This window comes from Pan paniscus, chromosome 19 (genome assembly GCF_029289425.2).
Source record: "Pan paniscus chromosome 19, NHGRI_mPanPan1-v2.0_pri, whole genome shotgun sequence".
Classification (NCBI taxonomy): Eukaryota; Metazoa; Chordata; class Mammalia; order Primates; family Hominidae; genus Pan; species Pan paniscus.
In genome coordinates, this window is record NC_073268.2 from 82,903,312 (window position 1) to 82,925,226 (window position 21,915).

At 48.8% G+C, this 21,915-nt stretch overlaps 1 protein-coding gene across 3 annotated transcripts in view; it reads left to right on the top strand.

The window, feature by feature from the left end:
- CACNG5 (calcium voltage-gated channel auxiliary subunit gamma 5) overlaps positions 1-21,171 on the top strand; it is a 59,706-nt gene extending 38,535 nt beyond the window's left edge. Inside the window, exons 2-6 of one of the 3 annotated variants that reach the window (XM_003812354.6) lie at positions 3,662-3,960; positions 5,404-5,490; positions 6,989-7,129; positions 10,941-11,086; positions 11,408-21,171. In XM_003812354.6, coding sequence (XP_003812402.1) covers positions 3,765-3,960; positions 5,404-5,490; positions 6,989-7,129; positions 10,941-11,086; positions 11,408-11,665 — 828 coding nt within the window. In that variant the 5' untranslated portion in view covers positions 3,662-3,764 and the 3' untranslated portion in view covers positions 11,666-21,171. Of the gene's footprint in view, positions 1-3,661; positions 3,961-5,403; positions 5,491-6,988; positions 7,130-10,940 lie in introns of all 3 variants that reach the window. The other 2 variants (XM_034942752.2, XM_034942753.2) reach the window with 2 other exon arrangements.
- Positions 21,172-21,915: the final 744 nt, after the last annotated feature.

Below are 21,915 nucleotides of genomic sequence, written 5' to 3' on the forward strand. Positions count from 1 at the left end.
CGACCAGGCAACAGCAGTCATGCTTCAGAAGCTCTGATCCATTCTCTCTGCAAGACTCAGGGGCTTAGTCCACTGTTGCTTAATAACAATACCTTATACCAGGATCATGCTTTAGACTTTTTTCAAAGCATAGTCATATCTGCTGTCGTGTTTAATCACACCAGCAATTTTGTGGAGTGAGCAAGGCAGGTCTTCCTATTCTTCCTGGCAGGCAGTGTGGTTCCCAAAGTGGGTTTCACAGAACATGATGTCTTTTTTTTTTCTTTGCTCAAATAAGTTTGGAAAATACAGAAATAAGCAAAGCTAAGCAGGCTTTTCAAAGCCTTTACCATAATGTGCAATGCGGTTCTTCAAGAGCTAGGTGCAGTGCTTCTCACAAGCTGTTTTTTTTTTTTTTTCCTTTTAACCAGAGTCACTTTTTCTAGAATATTCCATGGAATTATTGCTCCATGGACCCCACTTTGGATAAACTCATGGGGTGGGAGTTTGAGAACGCAAGCCTTGAAAAAGGGCTTGGGAGTGGGGCAAGGTAAGGTTCAAATGCAGGCACCAACATTTGCCAGCTGAGTGCTCTTGTGCAAGCTTCTTAACCTCTCTGATCCTCAGTTTGCTCACCTGTAAAATGGGTGTGGTAATAGAATAGCCAGGATTAAAATGGGGAGTAAGGTGCTTAACAGGATGCCTAACAATGATAAACGTTCAATGTACTTTGGTGTTTATTATTAGTCTCTTCCTCCATGTTATCCAGGAGAAAATCAGGCTTCAGAGAGTCTCTTAGTTTGTTCTGTGTTGCTATAAGAGAATACCTGAGACTGGATAATTTATAAAGAAAAGAGGTTTATTTAGCTCTTGGTTCTGCAGGCTGAGACGTTCAAGGCCATATCCCTGGCCTGTGATGAGGGCTTTCATAGGGCATCACGACAGAGCAGAGAAGGGCAAGAAGGAAACGGAGAAAACCTGAGGCTTTATAACAACTGTCTCAAGGGAACTAATTCATTCCTTCAAACTAATCCAGTCTTTGAGGGTGAGAACTCACCACCATGAAAACAGCACCAAGCCATTCCTGAGGGATTCCATGACCCCAGACACCTTCTGCTAGGCCCAGCTCCCAACACTGCCACATTGAGGATCAAATTTCAACATGAGCTTTGGTGGGGGCAAACAAACCACCTTATCCGAACCATAGCAGAGAGGTTAATTTCCCAACCTTACATGGATCTTTAGTGGCACGGTTGAGTGTAAGTTCAAGGCTCTGTTCGCCTTTGGGAGCCATATCCCTTTGTTCTCCACTGCTCCCCTTACTCCTGCTAACCATCCTTGGTGTTTCAATTCCATTTCCTTTGGCAGATGTTGGGACTTTGTGAGCTTCAAGTGTAAATGACAGGGTTTGGCTAACTACTATTAATATAAAAATACTATCATTACAACGTCACTAGCACTTCCCACCAGTCGGCAGCAGCCTTGCCCTGGGCCTCTGCTAGGAGTTGGCTTCTCTTCCCCAGGACCTGGGTTCTGCCTGTTATGATGCTACCCCTCCTTCAGTCAGAATGGGATGCTGTGGTTTCCCATTTTTCCAGCTCGCAAACTCTGCAAGCGGCAACACCTCTGATTTTGTCACCTCTTCCTCAGCTGCAAGCACAGGGCTTATAGGCGCTTTACTAGATACTCATGCTAGATACAAACTGTCCTGCTCCCCTCTGCCCACGCTGTTGCATGGAGAATGACTTGGCTAGATGGAGACGGCTGTTTGGTGTTTCATTTCTCCCTCCTTTGTCAAAGCCAACACAGGAAGGATCATTGTGGCTTAAAGCCCTGTGCTCTTCAGCCTTACAAACATGGACGTAGACTCACACATGCCTCTAGGAAGCCAATGTATGGCTCACTCTGTAGATCAATCAACTTTCCCATGATCAACTGCTAGAGCAGGGCCGGCGCTGTGGAATCAGGGCCAGCGTGCACCCCTCAACCCCTTCTCACAAAGAGGCTCTAAACTCTCCCACTCTCCTCCTACAGTCAACTCAGACTCTGCAGACAAATCTGGCTTCTGTCCATTTTCAGCTGCCTCAATACCCACCTGTGCCTCAAATCTCAACTGGAACATGATACCATCCCTCGGGCAGGGCCCTAGGACTCCACTGGAGCCCTGATATTGGTGGACGGCACCGAAGCACTGCTGCACCTCTTTCCCAAACATCACTAACATCCCCAGTTTCAAAAGTTCTGACTTTGCAATATTGCAAGGTGCCAGTGAAAGATGCCGACAGGGTAGCAAACTTGCAGCCAAGGCTGGCTTGGGTGACACAACCTTTCTGAGTTGCCCCAGGCCTCATCCTCTTCTAGAGATGGCTCTGCCTGCCCCCTCCAGCCCCACTGGATGACCCCTTCTGGGCCCTTGTCATATCCTGGGCTTTCCCCATCATAGCAGTTGCTACATTACAATGCCATCACCTGTTTGCTTGGCACAGCACTTCTCAGATTTTAGTAGGCAGACAACTCACCGGGATCCTGTTAAAATGCAGATTTCAATTTAGGATGTTGGAGAGGCCAGAGAGTCTACTTTTCTAACCAGCTGTGTGGTGATGCCTACATGGCTGGTCCATGGACCATACTTTGAGTAGCGAAGACCAGTTGTTTTGAACTTTGGCTACACATTAGAATCACCTGGCAGAATTTAAAAAATACCATTGCCCAGGCCCCACTTGAGCTCAATTGTATCAGAATCTCTTGGAGCAGCACCAGGGTATCAGGGATTTTTAGACACTTCCTAGGTGATTCTAGATTACAGCCAGAGCACAGAAGCCCTGAGACTGGCTATGGGCTCCACGGGGGCTGGCATCCATCTGCCTTGCTCTCCACTGTTTTCCAGCTCCAAGTCCAGTGCCTGACCCTGGCAGATATCAGCGGGTGGGGCTTGTGGTTGACCTTGCTTAGACACTTAGCTTCTCTTTTTCTCGTTCATTGCTGGCCCCTGCCGATACAGCGTGCTGAGCAGGTAAGAGTCAGCCCATTTCTGATTAGGTGGATTTAGGAGGCTGTTGCACTTGGACTGTGGTGTGGCTTCTTTACTTGCGTTGACCAAGTGCTGCAACTTATTAGAGTCACATGAGGAGGACACTTTCATCCAAGAAATCTTCCCTGCCTCTCTACTCCTTCCCAAGGCTGCTGCCATTTTCCTGTCTGGAGCTGGCATCTCTCACAGAGACTATTTGAGCCTCAGAATCCTTTTCAACACAGAGAAGCTCACCCAGCAGAGTTGTCTCCTCCATTCTTCCTCTCTACTTCCTGGACAGGTCTCTACCACAGCCCTCAATGGGTCGCATTTAATTGCTTTGGGGGTGCCTTTGTTCTTCTAGATGGGAAACCCTTCAATGGCAAGGATAGTGTCATGTTCATTTTTGTATCTCCCATGTCTGGCACAATGGGTTGCTGAATGAATGAATGAATGAATGGCAGTACCCAGCAAGGGGACTCCCAGAGAGGACAAGGGGGTCCTTGCAGTGGCATGCCAAGAACGCTCTGAATTGCTGCGGGGTTAGGGGGAGGGTGGCACCTCTGTTGCGGTGACCTGGTGTCCAGGGGGTTGCCTGGTGGTCTTTACCCATCCATTGAGCCAGGTGGGGGGTTGACTTTAGTTACTGGCTCCTCATCCTCGTCTTCTCAGAGCCGTGGGTACTGCCACCTGCTCACCCACTCTCCCTAGCCCCAGAGCGCAGTCCGTGCTGGTGGGAGCGTGGCGACTAGTTGCGCAGCAACGGTCCAGGAAGATGAGTGCCTGCGGGAGGAAGGCCCTGACCCTGCTGAGCAGCGTCTTTGCTGTCTGTGGCTTGGGCCTCCTGGGTATCGCGGTCAGCACCGACTACTGGCTGTACCTGGAGGAGGGTGTGATTGTGCCCCAGAACCAGAGCACCGAGATCAAGATGTCCCTGCACTCAGGCCTCTGGCGGGTCTGCTTCCTTGCAGGTAAGGGTGCCCAGGGTTGGGGACAGCCCTGCCCCCTGACATCACCTGCCCCAAGAGGTCCCTCCCTGGGAAGAGATGGCCAAGAGATGCTGGAAGGAGACCATTCACTACGGATGATCCCTATATATGGCGGGTGGTGCTCCCTGCAGTGACTGGGACCCCATTCCAAACTCAAGTCCTGATTCTCGATGTCCATTTGAGCCAGTCTTTTCACCTCCCAGGTCTTCCTTCCTGAAAGATGAATGTAACTATGCCTTCCCCACACTCTGCTCCCAGGACTGGATGCCAATGACACTGCACAGATCTCAAATGTTCATGCATGCTTTAGCTCATTGAAGTATTGATCCCATATAATTCTCCCAACAGTACTGCAAGACAGGACTTGTTATTTCCACTTTGCAAATGCAGAAATGAAGATTCAAAGAGGTTAAGTCTCCTTAACTCAGCTTCCTTGCATCCACTAGTTTATAGATTAGAAAATACTTGGCAGTTTCTCTGTTCCTCACTCCATAAAATGGCACAGAGGAAACACATGAGCAGGTCCCTCCAGCTCTGCAGCATGGTAGAGGTTTTGACCCCACTTATCTGGGCCTGCCTTTTTACTCACTAGGGCTTCCCTGTAACCCTTCAAGTTACCACTCCAAGAATTCTATCCTTTATCCCTTTATCATGACCCAAGACCAGCCTGCACAAGAAAAGCATTTCCAAGTCATACAAGAATAGCTGCAAGCTGGGCTGGCCTGGATTGCCACAGTGTGGTCACTGGGCTTTTCTTGGTAGGGGCTTGTAACTTATGTGTGCACTGGGAAGAGACACAGTTTGGCTCTCCCAGCCTTTTACCTCCCAGCTTGATAGTACAGCTTTGGGGGATGGAGTGGGTATTTGTTCCTACCAGTATTTAGCAGAGAAGACACCTCAAGGTGTTGAGTCTGCCATGTGAATGACATCCAACTCTGGCTTCTTCTACCCCAGACTGCGTGGCATTGGTCTGTGCTTAAATCTGGAGTTTGAAGTCACTAGGATCTGATTTCCAGGGTGGTTGACAGGGCTTTTGGAGTTTTGCTCCATGACACCCACACTGGAGAATCTAAGTCAGCTATGCACCATTGTCAGCCCCATCTGGCCAAACGCAGTGAGATGGCACCAGATGTTCACTCAGCATGGAGAGTTTGCAATACCAACCTCTTTTCATGTGACTCTTGGTGCTTGGGTCCATCCTCACACAGGCACTTCTCCAGGAAGGTTGTCATGTCAGGACGTGCCTCCACCCCTGCTGTGGGCTATGAGCCAGGGACAGGACCCCCATAGGGTTTGGATCCAGCTCAGGTGCAAAGACACAGCAGGTCAAAGATCCTAAAAACACACTTGGAAATACCATTTGTATGGACTAACTTCAAATCCATGTTCAAGAGGGACCTGGAAATGTGATTCTTGTCTCCACAGGTGAGGAGCGGGGGCGTTGCTTCACCATAGAATATGTGATGCCCATGAACACCCAGCTGACATCCGAGTCCACGGTCAATGTTCTAAGTAAGTGCCTTGAGTCTGGCAACCTGGGCCACTGGCTGGACAGAGAGGAGCAAGGCAGAGGGAAGAGTCAGTGTGCCAGCATATTTCTCAAGAGGAATGCCCTTAGACTCAGCTGGGTGTGCTGTCCTGTTAATTAGAGATGATCCACTAGAGCTTAATTTTCCAGTAGTGAAAACAGGTTGCTGGAGTCTCCCAGTCTACTGACCCAGGCATCAATCAGGGAACTGAGCTCTCTGGACCCCAGGGAGTCTGACTTCATGGCCTTGACCTCAACAGAGTCGTTTCTGCCCCCAGTATGAATTTGCAATATTGCAATGCAATTCTGATGCTAATCACCTGGAGTTAACATAGACTCCACAGGTTTAAGGTCTCAGTCCCCAACGAGACTACCCTTATTTCAGATGCCAGCTGCAAGTTCAGAGGTCCCTGGCCTCCTGCACTTCTGACCAATTAGCTCCAAATATGGGAGCTCCCATAACTCCATCAGGTTCAATAATTGCAAAAATGACTCACAGAACTTGGGCAAGTGCTATACTTACCATTCCAATTTTATTACAAAGGACACAAATCAGGACCAGCTAGATGAAGAGACACATAGGGCAAGATCTGGGGGTGGGTCCTGAATGTGGAGCTTCAGACTCTTCTCTCCATGGAATCAGGTTGTGTCACCATCTTCACACACTGATGTGTTCATCAACCAGGAAGCTCAACTGAGCTTTGGTGTCCAGAGTTTTTATTGGGGTTCATTACATAGGCATGATTGATTACATTATTGATCATGTGATTGAACTCACCCTCTAGCCCCTTACCTTGCCTAGAGGCCAGGCTGATATCACCTGGCTCAAAACCCCAATCTTCTAATCCCATGGTTGGTGTTTCTAGCCCCCATCCTGAGTCACCTGGTTAGCAAAAACTCAGGTGTGGTTGAGAGACCCACCATGAATAACAAAGACACTCCCATCCTTGGAAAATTCCAAGAATTTAGAGGTGATCTCTCAGGAACCAGGGACAAAGACTAGCCCCAACAGAATTGCTCCCCAAGTAATTATAAGTTGAAGAAAACAGAGGCTGTAACTGTCCCCTGCACCATTCAGAGCAACCCCTTGCCCAAGGAAATGGTGAATCTGCCTGGAAGAGGAAGCAACATGGAATGACCTGGCCCTTCCACAGCTGCCATATTTGCAGGTGGTATGGACTCCATATTGGCAGACAGTGTGGACTCCCAGGAGGGTAGTAGCTTATGCCTGGAGGAAATGACAGAGGCCCTGAAGATGCTGGCACTTGAAGTCAGACCTTCCGGGCCCACCTCAGGGACAAAAGTCCTGCTAGTAATGGGAGATCCCCAGGCCACCTGATGGGGGTAGAGTCTGGGGAACCCCTGCAGGGGTGGGGCTTTGAGGACCTGTTGGTAGACACTGCCAGGAACACTCAACTCAGGATGATGAGGAATGAATCAGGCCTGGAAGCTGACAGGCCGCCCTTTTGTCCCGTTAATTAGAGATGATCCGCTCAGCCACACCATTCCCTCTGGTCAGCCTCTTCTTCATGTTCATTGGGTTTATCCTGAACAACATCGGACACATCCGTCCCCACCGGACGATACTGGCCTTTGTCTCTGGCATCTTCTTTATCCTCTCAGGTAAGTTGTGTTGTTTTCTTTTCTTGCACCCTGGAATTTTTTGTTTTTTGTTTTTTGTTTTTGAGACAGAGTCTTGCTCTGGCACCCACGCTGGAGTGCAGTGGCACGATCTTGGCTCACTGCAACCTCCACCTCCCGGATTCAAGCAATTCTCCTGCCTCAGCCTCCCAAGTAGCTGAGATTACAGGTGCCTGCCACCACACCTGGCTAATTTTTGTATTTTTAGTAAAGATGGGGTTTTTCCATGTTGGCCAGGTTGATCTTGATCTCCTGAGCTCAAGCAATCCAACTGCCCTGGCCTCCCAAAGTTCTGGGATTACAGGCATGAGCCACTGTGCCCAGCCACCCTGGACTTTTGCTGTTTAACTCCCAAAAGGCTCTGCATTGGAAAGTCCTGGAATTAGGATAGGCTGAGTCAGTTATTCAGACAGAATTGAGTCAGAGATGGAGGAAACATCTGAGGACCCTGGGCCCATTATTACCTTCCAGAAGAGCAACAGAGGCTCCACAGGAGGGGTGACTGCACAGACTCCCCTCTGGCAAATCTGGGATTGGAACCCAGGGTTCCTTCCTCACTCCACACATCACTGCACCTAATGACTTTTTAATTCCCACCATCTTGAGTATTCCTATTTTTGAAGGGGCTATGTCTTCATATTTGTGCATGAATATTAAACACAATCTGCCTTTGGAATAATGGGTCCTTCACCCCCCATCCCCCAGCTGTCCTCAGGAGACTCCTGCTGTCTCCTTCCCTCTCCAGTCACACCCCACACCATAAACCCTCCTAGACCCCTTCAACATGGACTTGTCTTCCTGGACTGATGCCAGGTTGTACTTCATTCTTTCTTCTTTTTATTCATTCATGATATCTACCAGGCCTTATTCTGGCTGCTGGCATCACTGCCTACAAAAAGGGCAGTGCAATGGGAGATACAAACAGTAGACAGAAGATAGGAACCCAGTGTGAATAGGACTATGAATGGTGGCCAGCAAGGACTGCAAGGGGGCCAAGACCAGTGACTGAAACTCAGGGCAAATGTTGGTCATGGAAGACTACCAGGAGGAGGCAAACTAAAGGATGAGTAAGAATTAGGCAAAGAAGTGAGGTTGGGGGTGGGAGTGGAAAATGGGCCTGGAGGAAAGTGGGAGGATGAAGCACTGGGGGAACTGAGTGTAATCATTGCTCATCATGGCAGGTGCAAGGAAAAATGTAGTGAGAAGAGAGACTGGGGAAGGCATCTGAGGTCGTCTTATGGATTCGGGACTTTAGAAGACTTAGATGGATTTTGAGCCAAGGGATGACACGATTGGGTTTGGATTTTAGAATGACCATGCTGGGGAATGGAGGGAGGGAGGGAAGTAAGACAGGAGGCAGGGAGACTAGGCAAGAGGCTATTCCAGTAGTAGAGGCGATGGCCCAAACAGGGGGTTGATGGTGGAAAAGAGAGAAATGAGAGGGTTCAAGTGACATTTGAGAGGTAAACTCAACAGAACTAGGATGAGGCTTCCAAGGAAGAGTCAAGGTAAGTGCCAATTTCTTGCTTGAGCACTGGGTGGATGGCATATCACATCATTGATTCAGGGATCACAGGAGGAGCAGATTTGGGCAGATCATGAGTTTAGTGTGGGAAATGCTGAGTTTGAGGTGTCCTTATGACATCTGGGAGGAGGTGTCCAGAAGGCTGCCAGAGGTCAGTGTCTGGGGCTCATGGGAGTGACTTGGACCAAAGATAGAGATTGGAGAGCTATCAGCCTAGGGAGTGGGAGAGGAATCCATGGACATGGATGAGATTACTCATGGCTGGTGTGTAGAGTGAGAAGGGGAAAGAAAACAGCAAATAAAGGTGGGCTCTTTCTCCTTTTCAAGGTGACCTGTGCATTTTCATGGAGACCTTTTCTTTTGGAGATAACGACTTGGGCCAAAGGAGTGGCTCTCGGGGCATGTAATTTAGGTGCCCCGGATGACTGACTGGTTAGGGATCCTGGGGAGAAGATGCTTGGATGGAAAATGGATGGGTGAATGGCTTGAATAATTGATAGATGGATGGATGGATTGGTGAGTGGATGGGCGGATGGGAAGAAAGGAAAAACAGCTATTGGATACCAAGCATTCTGATTACCACCTGACTCCTAAGTAATTTTAGGATCCTTTTCCCAATATTTTCTTGTCAACGTAGCTTGGGAGCCAGGTGGCAGTCAGAAAGTCTGATGTCCAAGAGCCACTCTTTCTTTCTCTTTCCATCCATCCATCCATCCATCCATCCATCCATCCATCCATCAATCCATCCATCCACACACCTACCCACTCTTCTTTCCATCCGTCCATCCATTTTTCAATCTACCACCAACCCATCATCCATCCATTCTTCCATCTATCAACCCATCCTTCCACCCTTCCATGCATTAACCCAACACATATTTATTGAGCACCAGGAATGTTATCAGCCCAGCTTTTGCATGGTGATATTTCCACGAAGTCTATGAGGTACAGACTCAGGGTTAGTTAAGCTTTTTATTTTTCCTTCTGTGAACTTCACGATAGCCAAAGCTATAAACAGTAGCTTTGACATACGTGAGGTTTTTCAGCAGTGGGCTACCAGATCAGAAATCTAGGATTGAGATGGGCCACATGAAGTCATTTCAATGATAACAATAAAGAGGGTTCATTTAGTGCACCAATGATTCAAACATAAGTACTAGGAAGGTTTCGGTCACACCAATTTTCCTTTGGCATTCATCCTTCCAGATGCCCTACTTTCATAAAATAATGTGAGTGGAATTAAACCTGAACAACTCAAAAGAGAGTAATTAATTATGTCTTGATTCAATTACAGCTACTAATTGATAGAACTGATGCCTGAGGCAGTCATTTGCACAATGGCAGTAGGAGGTTGGTCCCCCCGGCCTCCTGATTTAAAGTTTGCCAAAATCTGGACAAAATCCCTTTACCTCCCCTACCTAAAGATCTCAGACAGACCACACCTTGTGGTCAGGTGAGTTGGACAGACCATGGGCCACATGAGGGAACTTCGCAATGATGGGTGCCACCTACCACCTTGGCTATCTCTGCCCACGGGGCGTATTTTACCCTTCAGTTCTGTAAAAGCCACTTTCTAGCTCAGTGGTTCACAGCCCTCTTAAGAAAATGCAGTGCCAGGCGCAGTGGCTCACACCTGTAATCCCAGCACTTTGGGAGGCCGAGTCTAGCGATCACTTGAGGTTAGGAGTTCGAGACCAACCTTGCCAACATGGAGAAACCTTGTCTCTACTAAACACACAAAATTAGCCAGGCATGGTGGCAGGCACTTGTAATCCCAGCTACTCAGGAGGCTGAGGCAGGAGAATCACTTGAACCCAGGAGGCAGAGGTTGCAGTGAGCCGAGATCGCGCCATTGCCCTCCAGCCTAGGAGACAAGAGTGAAAATCCACCTCAAAAAAAGAAAAAAAAAGAAGAAAATACAGTGCCAGGTCCCCATCCCAGGCCAGGTGTATCAGAATGTCCAGAGCTGGGGCTCAGGCCTGTGTGACAGATATGCACAGCAGGGTGAGAACCACCGGGCTTAGCCCATGGCTTAGGAGGGCAGCTATATAGGAGCTTCTTCCCTCAAACTATCTGCTGTCTAGAAGGTGCTGGTCTAAACAGGGTGCTTGGGAGGAAAGTTTCTGCTCTCCTTTGAACTCCACTGAGAGCATTGTTACCCCAAGGCTGGTGGCTTTGCTCCTGAATTGCAAAGGGAGGTGGGTGCCACCTCAGCAAACTTCCTGGGCCTCTGGGCTGAGCATCCCCTCTCCCCTGCTGCCCAACCAGGCCTCTCTCTCGTGGTGGGCCTGGTGCTCTACATCTCCAGCATCAACGATGAGATGCTCAACAGGACCAAGGATGCAGAGACCTACTTCAACTACAAGTATGGGTGGTCGTTTGCCTTTGCCGCCATCTCCTTCCTTTTAACGGAGGTAAAGCCCATCACCCTAAGTATGGATAGGCTGGGCCTGGGCACTGCCCCACTGAGCCGGGGAGAGTGGGGATGGGGGAGAAGGGACATTCCACAACCATTTTGGACCCCGGACCACCCACTCTACTTCCCTTCCTCATCCCAGAATGTGTCACTGTCTTACCTTTCTGGGTCTCCTCCGGCCAGGATGTCCCCAGGACCCTGCTCCTGTCCCCACGTCCACTTCCCACCCCACTCGAGCTGTGTCCTGTGCAGACCCCAGCCAAGGGAGATGAGGCAGGCCCCAGCAGCGAGCCCGTCCTCTGCTGTCTTCTCCCTGTAGAGTGCCGGGGTGATGTCTGTGTACCTGTTTATGAAGCGGTACACCGCGGAGGACATGTACAGGCCCCACCCTGGCTTCTACCGCCCTCGGCTGAGCAACTGCTCCGATTACTCAGGCCAGTTCCTACACCCAGACGCCTGGGTCAGGGGCCGCAGCCCCTCCGACATCTCCAGCGAGGCCTCCCTGCAGATGAACAGCAACTACCCCGCCTTGCTCAAGTGCCCCGACTATGATCAGATGTCCTCTTCACCCTGCTGAGCCTCGGCCGCCCCCATCCCTGGACTGTGGGTGGCCAGACAACCCTTCCTGTTCTCTCCAGGTGACCCCTGAGCCCCAGGCCTGTGGTTGACAGGCCCAGGCCACCCATGCTTAGCTGTTGTCACTTGACCCCAGTCCTCTCCCTGCTTCTCCAGAAGGGCTCTAACTGCCCCAGCATGGGTGTGGGAGTCTGGAGTCTGTGGGCAAGCTGATTGTCTGGGAACATGGGAGAAGCCCCGCCCATGTGAGTGCCAATCACAGCAGTGGCTCCAGGAAGCCAGCAGCTCCCCACAAGCCCAGGAGACACCGATGTTCCCTTTGTATATTCTTCCTGCACCCCCCAACTTCATGGCCCTGGGCCAGGGCCAGCTCTGAGATGCCAAGCTCCTTACACAGATGCAGCTGGACTCGTGCACTTGCCAACTGGCCTGGCCATTCACATTCAAGATCTGCACCATCTGGCCGAAAGATGACTCTGATATAGAGGTCTGGCTGACTTAGACATGTCAAGCTGTCAGTGTTCCTTCTGAACTCCTTTCTCCTTGTCACCCATGTCCCTCCACATGACACACCTGTCCATGCTCTTCCCTCCCTGACACAGGCTGTGGTGAACTTTTTCTCCTTTCCTCACACCAGAACTCAGCTGCCCTGGGCCCTGGCACTAAGGGACTAAGGGTGGCTCTGAGGCCACACTGATGAAGTCACAAAGAGGTGTTAATGGCTGAAGACATCCTAATATGTATGGCCCTTTGATAACATATTTTACAGGAGCCTTTTATGCCTTAACCCAAATAACTGATTCTGACAATGAGAATTTTAGAATCGGGCTGGTCTGAGTTCCTATTATCAGACACTGTTTCTGGTCCTGGGGATACTGTCCCCTTACAAGGGTAATATTTCCAGACCAAGGCCCTAAGATGGAATCTTGTAGACATCTGTCTAAACCACCTAAGTGGAAGGTTGCCTTCGAAGAGGCTGCCTGGGAGTGGGAGCTGGATTTGATGACACCTGGTGCATCTTGAGTTCAAACAAAGGCAGACTTGGAATAATCCAGCTGCTCTCCGAAGGCTGCCTGTGAACATTGGGGGTTGCCAATTTAATCCTAATATAGAGGAGTGTCTGCTTCCTGGGTGTAGGACAGATGTGGGCAAATCAGATTTTTCCAGAAGACCAGGCAGTGTGACACCCATTCTTCTGGTGGGAAACCGGAGCCAGGAGGGTTTCAATTACCCTCCGTAAGTCCACAGAAGCCACTGCAAGCCATGCCCCCCTTCAGCTCTCCAAGTGTCAGCTTAGCTTAGATGTTTTTGGTTTTGAGATTTTGAGTAGCAAAACAATGCTGTGTGTCGCTGCTGTGCCCGCTCTCTTCTTGCCCTCTTTAAGACGCCGCTAGGTTCTGAGAACAGAAAGCCATGGTGGCGACACGTGGGCTCCAGCACGTAGTCCAGAAAGCTGCACGTCTGGTGTGCGCAGCCTGGGAGGGGCGGTGTGTTAGGCAGCCGGGCTGCCGCAATGAACTACCACAGACTGAGTGGCTTAAATAACACACATGAATTTTCCTACAGTTCTGGGTACCGGAGTCCAAGATCACGGTGTTGGCAGGATTGGTTTCTTCTGAGGCCTCTGTCCTTGGCTTGCAGACGGCTACCTTCCCGCTGTGTCCTCATGTGGTCTGTGTGCCCGTGTCCCTGGTGTCCCTCAGTGTGTCCAAATTCCCTCTCCTGGTGTCCAAGGACACCAGTCAGATTGGATTCGGGTCCATCCCCAATTAATTGGTGGTTAATTTTCATGAAATAACCTCTTTAAAGGCTCTATCTCCAAATACAGTCATATTCTGAGGTACTGAGGGTCATTCTACAAATGAATTTAGGGAAGACAGAGTTTAGCCTATGACAGGTATTTTGTTGCTGGATTCTTCCATTTGTCTCACAGCATGGTGGAGGAGAAGGATAAGAGAAGCCAGTTCTGGTCCCAATTCAGCCACTCATTCACCACGAATCCTTGGGCAACACCCTTCCACTCTGAGGGGCTTGGCCTAAATGGTTTCCAAGCCCACTCCCCTCCCACCCACCCACAACTCCAATGACTCAGCCTCCTGTGGGAGGCTCTCTGTTGCTTTTGTATGTGACTTTTCAATCCTTGCCTATAAACTGATAGCAACTGCAAGGCCCCTCTCCCTCTCCACTGGCACCCTTGCAATGACTGTTGTATTCTTCAGTTACTGTTTACAGAATAATACCAAAACCATGTTCTCCTCACCGCAAAGTAAAGGAATCAGTTTTTGTGCTTGGAGACAGATAGCGTTTCCAAACTGGACAATCATTTAGGTAAGCGCTATTCTAATTTGTATCAATGTAATTAGCTCCTAATTGCACTTTTCTCTCTCTAGAACACTCTTTCTCTGTCACTGTGCCAGGCTTGTTTTTGGTGCACCTGGAAAAAGTAGAATCCACTCCTAAATACAAGTTGATTGTGGACTCAGACATCACTAGGTTCGGTCTTCACTGGCCCTGATGCTGAGCTGCTAAATGAAGGAGCCCTTAGCCTGGGAAGATGTGGTTTACACGCATCTTAGGAACAGGTTCTCGGTCATTACCTGTTTGGGGGTGGGTGCATGTGTCAATAATCACATCACCATCACAATTTCCTTTCTGTCTATAAATTCATCTCCGAATCAGGGCCTAGTTGCAGCCTCTCCTCAGTCAGGAGACTTTTACCAAACGTTAACATGTACAAACTCAACTCAGAAATCATAAATTAGGGTCTCTTCTTCAATATACATTCTGATCTTTTGTTTCCTCAAGCACTGTACAAAAATGGGAGGGGTAGACTAATAAACCCAAGTGTCATGATTTATGGAATAAAATAACTTGGGGTAATCAGCCATTAACAGAGAACAATCTGACATTGGTTCCCCCACACCTGGAACTTACTACCCTACTTTTTTTTTTTTTTTTTTTTTTTTTGAGATGATGTCTTGCTCTGTCACCCAGGCTGGAGTGCATGTAAGAGTTAAAGAAAGAGGAGGCCTGGCGCAGTGGCTCATGCCTGTAATCCCAGCACTTTGGGAGGCCGAGGCAGGCAGATCACTAGGTCAGGAGATCGAGACCATCCTGGCTAACATGGTGAAACCCCGTCTCTACTAAAAATACAAAAAATTAGCTGGGCGTGGTGGTGGGAGCCTGTAGTCCCAGCTACTTGGGAGGCTGAAGCAGGAGAATGGCGTGAACCTGGGAGGCAGAGCTTGCAGTGAGCCGAGATCGCACCACTGCACTCCAGCCTGGGTGACAGAGCGAGACTCCGTCTCAAAAAAAAAAAAAAAAAAAGAGTTAAAGAAAGAGGAAAGAACCATGAAAAGTGGCTCAATAGTCAAAGACAGGTTTATTTTGGAGAATAAACCTGAGAGGGGCTTCTGGACGATTTCAGTCAGGAGCACTCTCTCTTACAGACTAAGAGTATTTATTGGTGAGACAGCTTGGAATGTTTCTGTGTGTGGGAGAAGTTTATGGCAGGGTTGGAAAGTCTCTGGTCAGAGAAGAGGTTATCTTGGGGCTGACATCTCTCTGGTTGGAGGGAAGGTTATCTCGGGGCTGGCATGTCTCTGGTTGGGGAAGAGTTTGGAATGTTTCTGGTCAGAGATGTCATTTGTGGTTTATGGTCATGTTGACCTTAGCCATTAGGCTGATGCCCTTTGAATTTAGGTGGTTTTTGATCAAGGTGAACTTTAAAATGGCAGTGCTTGTCCAAGATGGTGAAGCTCCTGCTCTGTCAGTGCAGTGGTGTGATCTCGGCTCACTGCAACCTCTGCCTCCTGGGCTCAAGCAATTCTCCTGCCTCAGCCTCCCAAGTAGCTGGGATCACAGGCATGCACCATCATGCCCAGCTAATTTTTTAATTTTTAGTAGAGATGGGGTTTCCCCATGTTGGCCACGTTGGTCTTGAACTCCTGACCTCAAGTGATCCACCTGCCTTGGCCTCCCAAAGTGCTGGGATTACAGGCATGAGCCACTGTGCCCATCCCCTACCCTCTTTCTTGTCCCATGGGTGAGTCAATGATGTCCTCCCAGCCCCACCAGTGACCTTCAGAAGAATCATGTGTTACCAGGGCTGCATGCAGAGCTGGGGTGGGGGCGTGGGGGAAATCCATAGGTGCCACAGGCTTATCAGTGATGTCCCTAGAGAATCACATGTAGGGGGCACCCCTCCTTAATGTTTGAGTAACTCTCCCTTCTCCCTAGATACAGGTGGTCTACCAGGGTTCTCCAGAAAAACAGAATCAACAGGATGAATATATATAGAGAGAAAGATTTATTTTAAGGAATTAGCTCAAGAAGTTGTGGAGACTTGGTGAGTACAACCAAAATCTGATGGCAGAGGCTGGTTGGGCTGGAGACCCGGTGAGGACTTGCAGTTCAAGTCCAAACTTGCAGTCTCCTGGCAGAAATCCTGGCTGCTCAGGGGAGGTCAGCCTTTGTTCTATTCAGGCTTTCAGTGCAGTGGTTGAGGCCCACCGACGTTAGAAAAGGTAATTGCTTTACTCAGTGTCCACTGATTTAAATGTTAGTGTCATCCAAAACACACCTTCACAGGACAGTTAGAAAAATGTTTGGCCAAATATTTGGGCAGCACCATGGCCCAGCCACACTGACATGTAAAACTAACCATTGTAAGTGGAGAAAGGACAGCGGAGGCTGGGGGAGCCACATTCCACCTAAGGCCTGAGCAAATTGGCACCTGGGCTCTGTTCCTTCACCAGCTGCCTGGATTTTGGGTATGAGGGCCAATTGGCAGCTCTCCAAGTCTTGACTTTCTCCCCACACTCAGTGAACCACTTTCATATGCTCGTGTGACACTTGGAAGTTAACCTGCCTTTGGAACACAGCACTCTGCCTAGGGAGTAGGTGCACAAGTGGATGGATGAGTGGATTCTGTCTAATGCACCTGTGCCTGGGGCCCGGCTAGCACTGTGAGTGTGGGTTCATCCATGGTAGCAGTGGCTGCTCCAATGTGCCATAGAAGAGACGAGGCTCAGTGGTCACCACTACAGGGGGTGGAGGGTGGTACGCTGGAGCCAGTCAGAGCCCTCACCAGGGCTGCTTTTGCTCTTTGGGTTCCAGGCATGCAGATGAGTGAATAGGAACTGGGCAGGTGCCCCTCTAGCATCCACGTCTCCCAGGACAGGTGCTAGGGCCTCATGTCCTTGGTACTGGCAGAGCTGAGGTCTCTGGAGTCTCACATCCCTGAACCAGGATCCTGGACCTCTGCTCTGTGACCTTGGACATATCACATCCTTCTGGGCCTGCCTCCACCTTCTGGTGTGTGAAGCCAGGACTCCCTGTGTGCTCACTGTGGGGCTAAGATTTTCTGCCCCAGGTGGCCCCATCCTTGAAGGTTTGCATGCGTGGGCTCTCTGTCCTGCTGGTTCAGAGGCCTGAGTTCTCATCAGGTGCTGCTGCACCCTCTGTGTGTTACCAGCAGCCCTCGGAACTTCTGTCTTTTCATTCCTGTAATGGGAGAGTGTAGATAAAATCACCTCATCAGGCTGTATCCCCAGACTCTATACCCAACTCTAGAGGCTGTAAGTTTTACAAGCAAAATGCAACCAAGCTCAAGTAGTAGACTCCTCCCAGCCCCTGCCTCCTGATGGAGGCACCCAGATGACAACACTCCAAAGAATGTGGAATTTAGCTAAGAGATCAGATACTTGCAGCACCCCAAGGAAGAATAAGATTTATGCATAATGGAGTGCACATGGCAGGCAGTAGCAGTGGGGAGACAGTTGGAGGAAGGCAGAATTCTGCTGCCTTTATCCACGAGTTGGTAGCAAGATGGCAACAGTGATTCCAAACATCCTATCAAGATGCAACAGCATCAGAGGGAAGAGACGGGTGGTCTTTTTCTCTATGTTTTTCTAAGGAATAAAGACAACTTTCCCAGAAGCAACCCCAGCAGACTTCATGTCATGTCTCATTGGCCAAAACCAAGTCACATGCCCATTCCTAAACCACAATCTGGCAAGGGGAACAGGGTGGCCATGTGCTCCAGTTTATTAATATACAAGCAATTGCCCCAAAATTTAGTAGCTTAAGACAGCAACAATCATATCATGATTATTTCTGACAGCTTTAGGGGTTGGCTGGGCTCAGCAAGGCAGTTCTCACTCAGGATCTCCCAGGCAGTTGGAGTCAGACAGTGGCTGTCATTTCAAAGGCTTCCCTGCTCATTGGTGTGGCAATTGCATCCACTGAGACTTCAGCTAAGGTTGTCACTAGAACATCTTTGCACATGGTCTCTTCTTAAGGCCTGGTCTTCCTCATAGGGTGACAGCTTGGTTTTAAGAGTGAGGGTCCCAAGAGACAGGCAGAAGCTTCATTGCCTTTCTGGAAGCAGCCTTTGAAGTTACCTGATGTCATTTCCATCATAATCCCCAGACAACCTAGGTTTATAGAGAAGAGAACATAGATCCCACCATCTCAGATGTGAGGAGTGTCAGAGTTCCATTGTGAGGAACACATGAGAGATGGGATCTATGGTAGCAACCACCTCTGAGAAACACAATCTGCTGTACCATGACTGGCTTTGACTAGTAAGTTATTCTCCCAGCCTGGAGATTCTGAAGTTACTCTGGGGTGGGACCTGAGGGTCTGTTTCTCTTAAAAGCTTCCAGGCAATGTCAAGGCCATGATATGCTCTAGGCTCTAGGGGTTTAGTCCCAGATCTCTGAAATTTGTTTAAAGCTCTCTAGATGGTTCTAATGTGAAACCAGGGTTGAGAACCACTGGCTTAGACCTACTGGGATTTATCACTGTAGCTGGGGATAAGGCCACCTTCTGAGTCTGGCTGGGGAGTGGTGGCATCCCAAAGAAAATGAAAGAAAAGGAGGGAGAATGGTGCTGGGTGGACTCCTGAGGAGGTGGAAGCCCCAGGGACCGCCCCCCCCTCCTCGCTCTGTCTCAGCCTGCACCAGCCCCATCTCCTCCGACAAGGCTGTGCCTGGGGCAAGACGCCAAATTCATGGGCTCATGCCCAGCCCTTCTGCCTCTGAGCCCTTTCCCCAAGGAGCTGGTATTCACTGGTATTCACTGGTATGCAGCTAGAGCCTGCCCCTGGAAAGAGGATAGAGAACATTCTGGAGCCAACGTGTTCTCCAGCCCACTGTCAGGGCCAAGCAAGCAGGGATGCAAGCAGGGATGATAAATCCTTAGAAATGATCTCATAGTCTCGGGCTCTATCAAGTTCAGGTCAATCTTCATCACTGGTCTTTGAATAATTCATTTTGTGCTCAGCAGTTGTGAAAAAGAACAAGGCTCAAAGGCTTTAGAGGTTTCTGATTAGGCAATAAAGGAACCACGTATCACAACGTTCCCAGCAGACTAACTTGGGCCAATTTTTACTTTAAATCCACCCACACTCATACACCTCCCACCCTATTTCAGATACAACAATGTGTGTGAAAACACCGTGTAAACTGTAAAGTCCTCTTTGGACTAAGTTATTTTCATTAACAAAATGGTGAAGAGACTAAATTAAACCACATAAGGTGAGTAGCAGCTATTCAATCCATAGCATTTCTCAGTGTCCTAAATGACCAATTCTGGAGAGCATCCTACAAGGTCCATTTACAGGCTTGGGATTCACCCAAGAATGGATTCACCATCTTCAACCCAGGCACAGTCTCTTGCAAATGTCGATTTAGATACTACGACTTCAGCTTCAACCCCAGCAGGTCATCACCAACATCATGACCACCAACATGCATCTAAAGTCCTTATCAGAGTCCTTGGCACATAATAGGTATTTTGCAAGCATTATCTCATGTAACCCTTTCCATCCTGTACGTAGAATACTGAGACCTAAAGAAGTTTAGGGACTTGCTCATGACCGCACAGCTGGTAATATTTGCACTGCTCTGCTCTGCAAGTCCTGTTTCAAGTGCACCCCCAAGAGCATGGCACCTACAGTCCTAAATGTTCTGCATGGTAAATGTACCCTCTTCTATAATCAGAGAAATAATCCAGGTTCCCATCCAAAGATAAATGGGGGAAGGAAAGGTCTAAATGCAAACAACGGTGATGTGTCGTTTCCTGAAAGCCTCTACACGTTAATCCTGACTCCTTCTCTCCCATCTCTACTCATGATGCCAACCAATGTTGGAAATGGCTCCAGGAAAACTCTGGATTTTCCTAACTGTGGTCAGCCAGTGGTGGAACCTCACCACACTCTTGTTCTGGATAAATTGAAGCAACTGGAGAAAGACTCATGACACAAGTTTGGCCATGGAACATGTTTGGCGTGTGTGGTTAGGGGTCATCTGATGCATCCTACCAACTTGACCCCAAGGAAAGTGCTGGAGGAATTGGGCTCAGATCCTAGAGATGAGCTCATGTCAGACTCTGGCCTCCAGATTCCATTTTCCTGGCTGACTCCCAGGGCACCATGGAGCAAATGGCCAGTGGGTGTGCCATGGCAGGTGAGACCCACCCCCCCAACCCGGCATTCTGAAGCCCTTCAGCTGGAGAGGAGGAAGAGATGTTTCATTTGTTCACAATGTTTCCTGAAGCACTGGAAGCGTGAATTCCTGAGTTGATGGGTGTGTGGGGTGCAAAGAAAAAAAAAGTGTAGTGAGAATAAATTTTACTTAGATGCAAGAAGTGTCACCTTGTTGTGTTAAATTAAGTCTGTCTGAGCCCCTATTCACCTGGGTGGTGAGAAATTCAGTGTTCCCCAGGGTTGCATGGGAATCCAATGGGGAGGGGATGGCAGTGGCTGCCAGGCTGGAAATCCAAATTCCAGCGGTGTAGGTGCCAGGGTTCTTGACACCTGTTGTCCTGTGTCCTCGTAAACACCATCCCGCCACCCCTCTCAGGCCCTGCCAAGGACTCTGCTCACTGCTGCTCTAGGAACCCATCAATTGCACCTCCTCACTCATTTCCTTCCAGGTGTGGGGACTGTCCCCATGTGTTGACTGCTCTCCCCGACCTCCAAGGACTCCTTTCAATCTGTCACCCTCTTGGGAGGATCCTGCACATCCTTCCTCAGTGGATCCTTAGAAACTCAATGGTGGGCTTTTTTGCCTGGATTGGGGGAAGAAAAAGAGATGGGCAAAATGAAGTACTCGTAATAATTTACCCTGTGATCCTATTAATAATAAATTAGTACTAATATATTATTTTGGTTATTGCTACTATTTCTTTAGCACCTACTATATAACAGCTTCTGTCCTGGGCTGTTTCTCCGGTGTGATTTCATTTTATTTGCTTTGAATCCTAGTGCAGAATCTGAGTTAGTTACCCTCTCCAGTTCATGATGTACAGCCATTATTGGTTCACATAAGGCCTGGCTCTTGATTTTTTATTCATTCATTCATTTTTTTTCCTTCCCCCTCCACCCCATGAGCAACCATTCAGATGTGTTTAATATATATATTTTTGTTTCTATGTGCTCCTTAAATGTATATTGTTTTCTGGCATGTGTATTTTAATTTAAATAAAGGGTACTGCATTATATATGCATCTCTCTTTCTCACTTTTTCATCCAGCACTGCTTTTACAATCTTCTGCTTTCCTCCATGAACATATAGTTCATTGCTCCTAACTGCTGCCAAGCACTCCACAGCCTTTACTTTTTGCCTAAACCCCAGTGAAAATCTCAGTAATTAACACCAGGAAAGTGGGATTTGGAGGCCAGAGTCTGACATGACTCATGTTTAGGATCTGACACCAATTCCCCCAGCACTTCTCTTAGGTAGGGTTGCTTCCAACTCCCCTACAACACACGCACCAAACAGCACTGCTGAAAATACAGCTGTCCGTCTCCCCTTACAGATCTGGCAACCATTTCTTGGGGCTACACCGGGGGGTGGGTGTAATGCATCGCAGGCTATGTTTGCACTTAATTTCATCCAACACATTCTCACTGTTCTTCAGCAAAGATGCTCCAGTTCATACTCCCCGTGTCCCCCATCCCTGCTAAAACAGCCCAGAATTCCTCAGTCTCAACACTATTGACATTTTGAGCCAGAACATTCTCTGTTGTGGGTGCTGATCTTTGCATTGCAGCAAAGTTCAGCAGCATCTCTAGCCCCTACTCACAGGATGCCAGTAGCATCCGTATCCTCTGCTTGTAGCAACCAAAATCTCCAAATGTCCCCTGAGCGGAAAACTGTCTCCAGCTGTGAGCTACTTAGGCTTCCCTAGCTTTCTCCTTTTTGTCAATGTAGTGGGTTCCACCCTACATTTCCAGCAATCCTA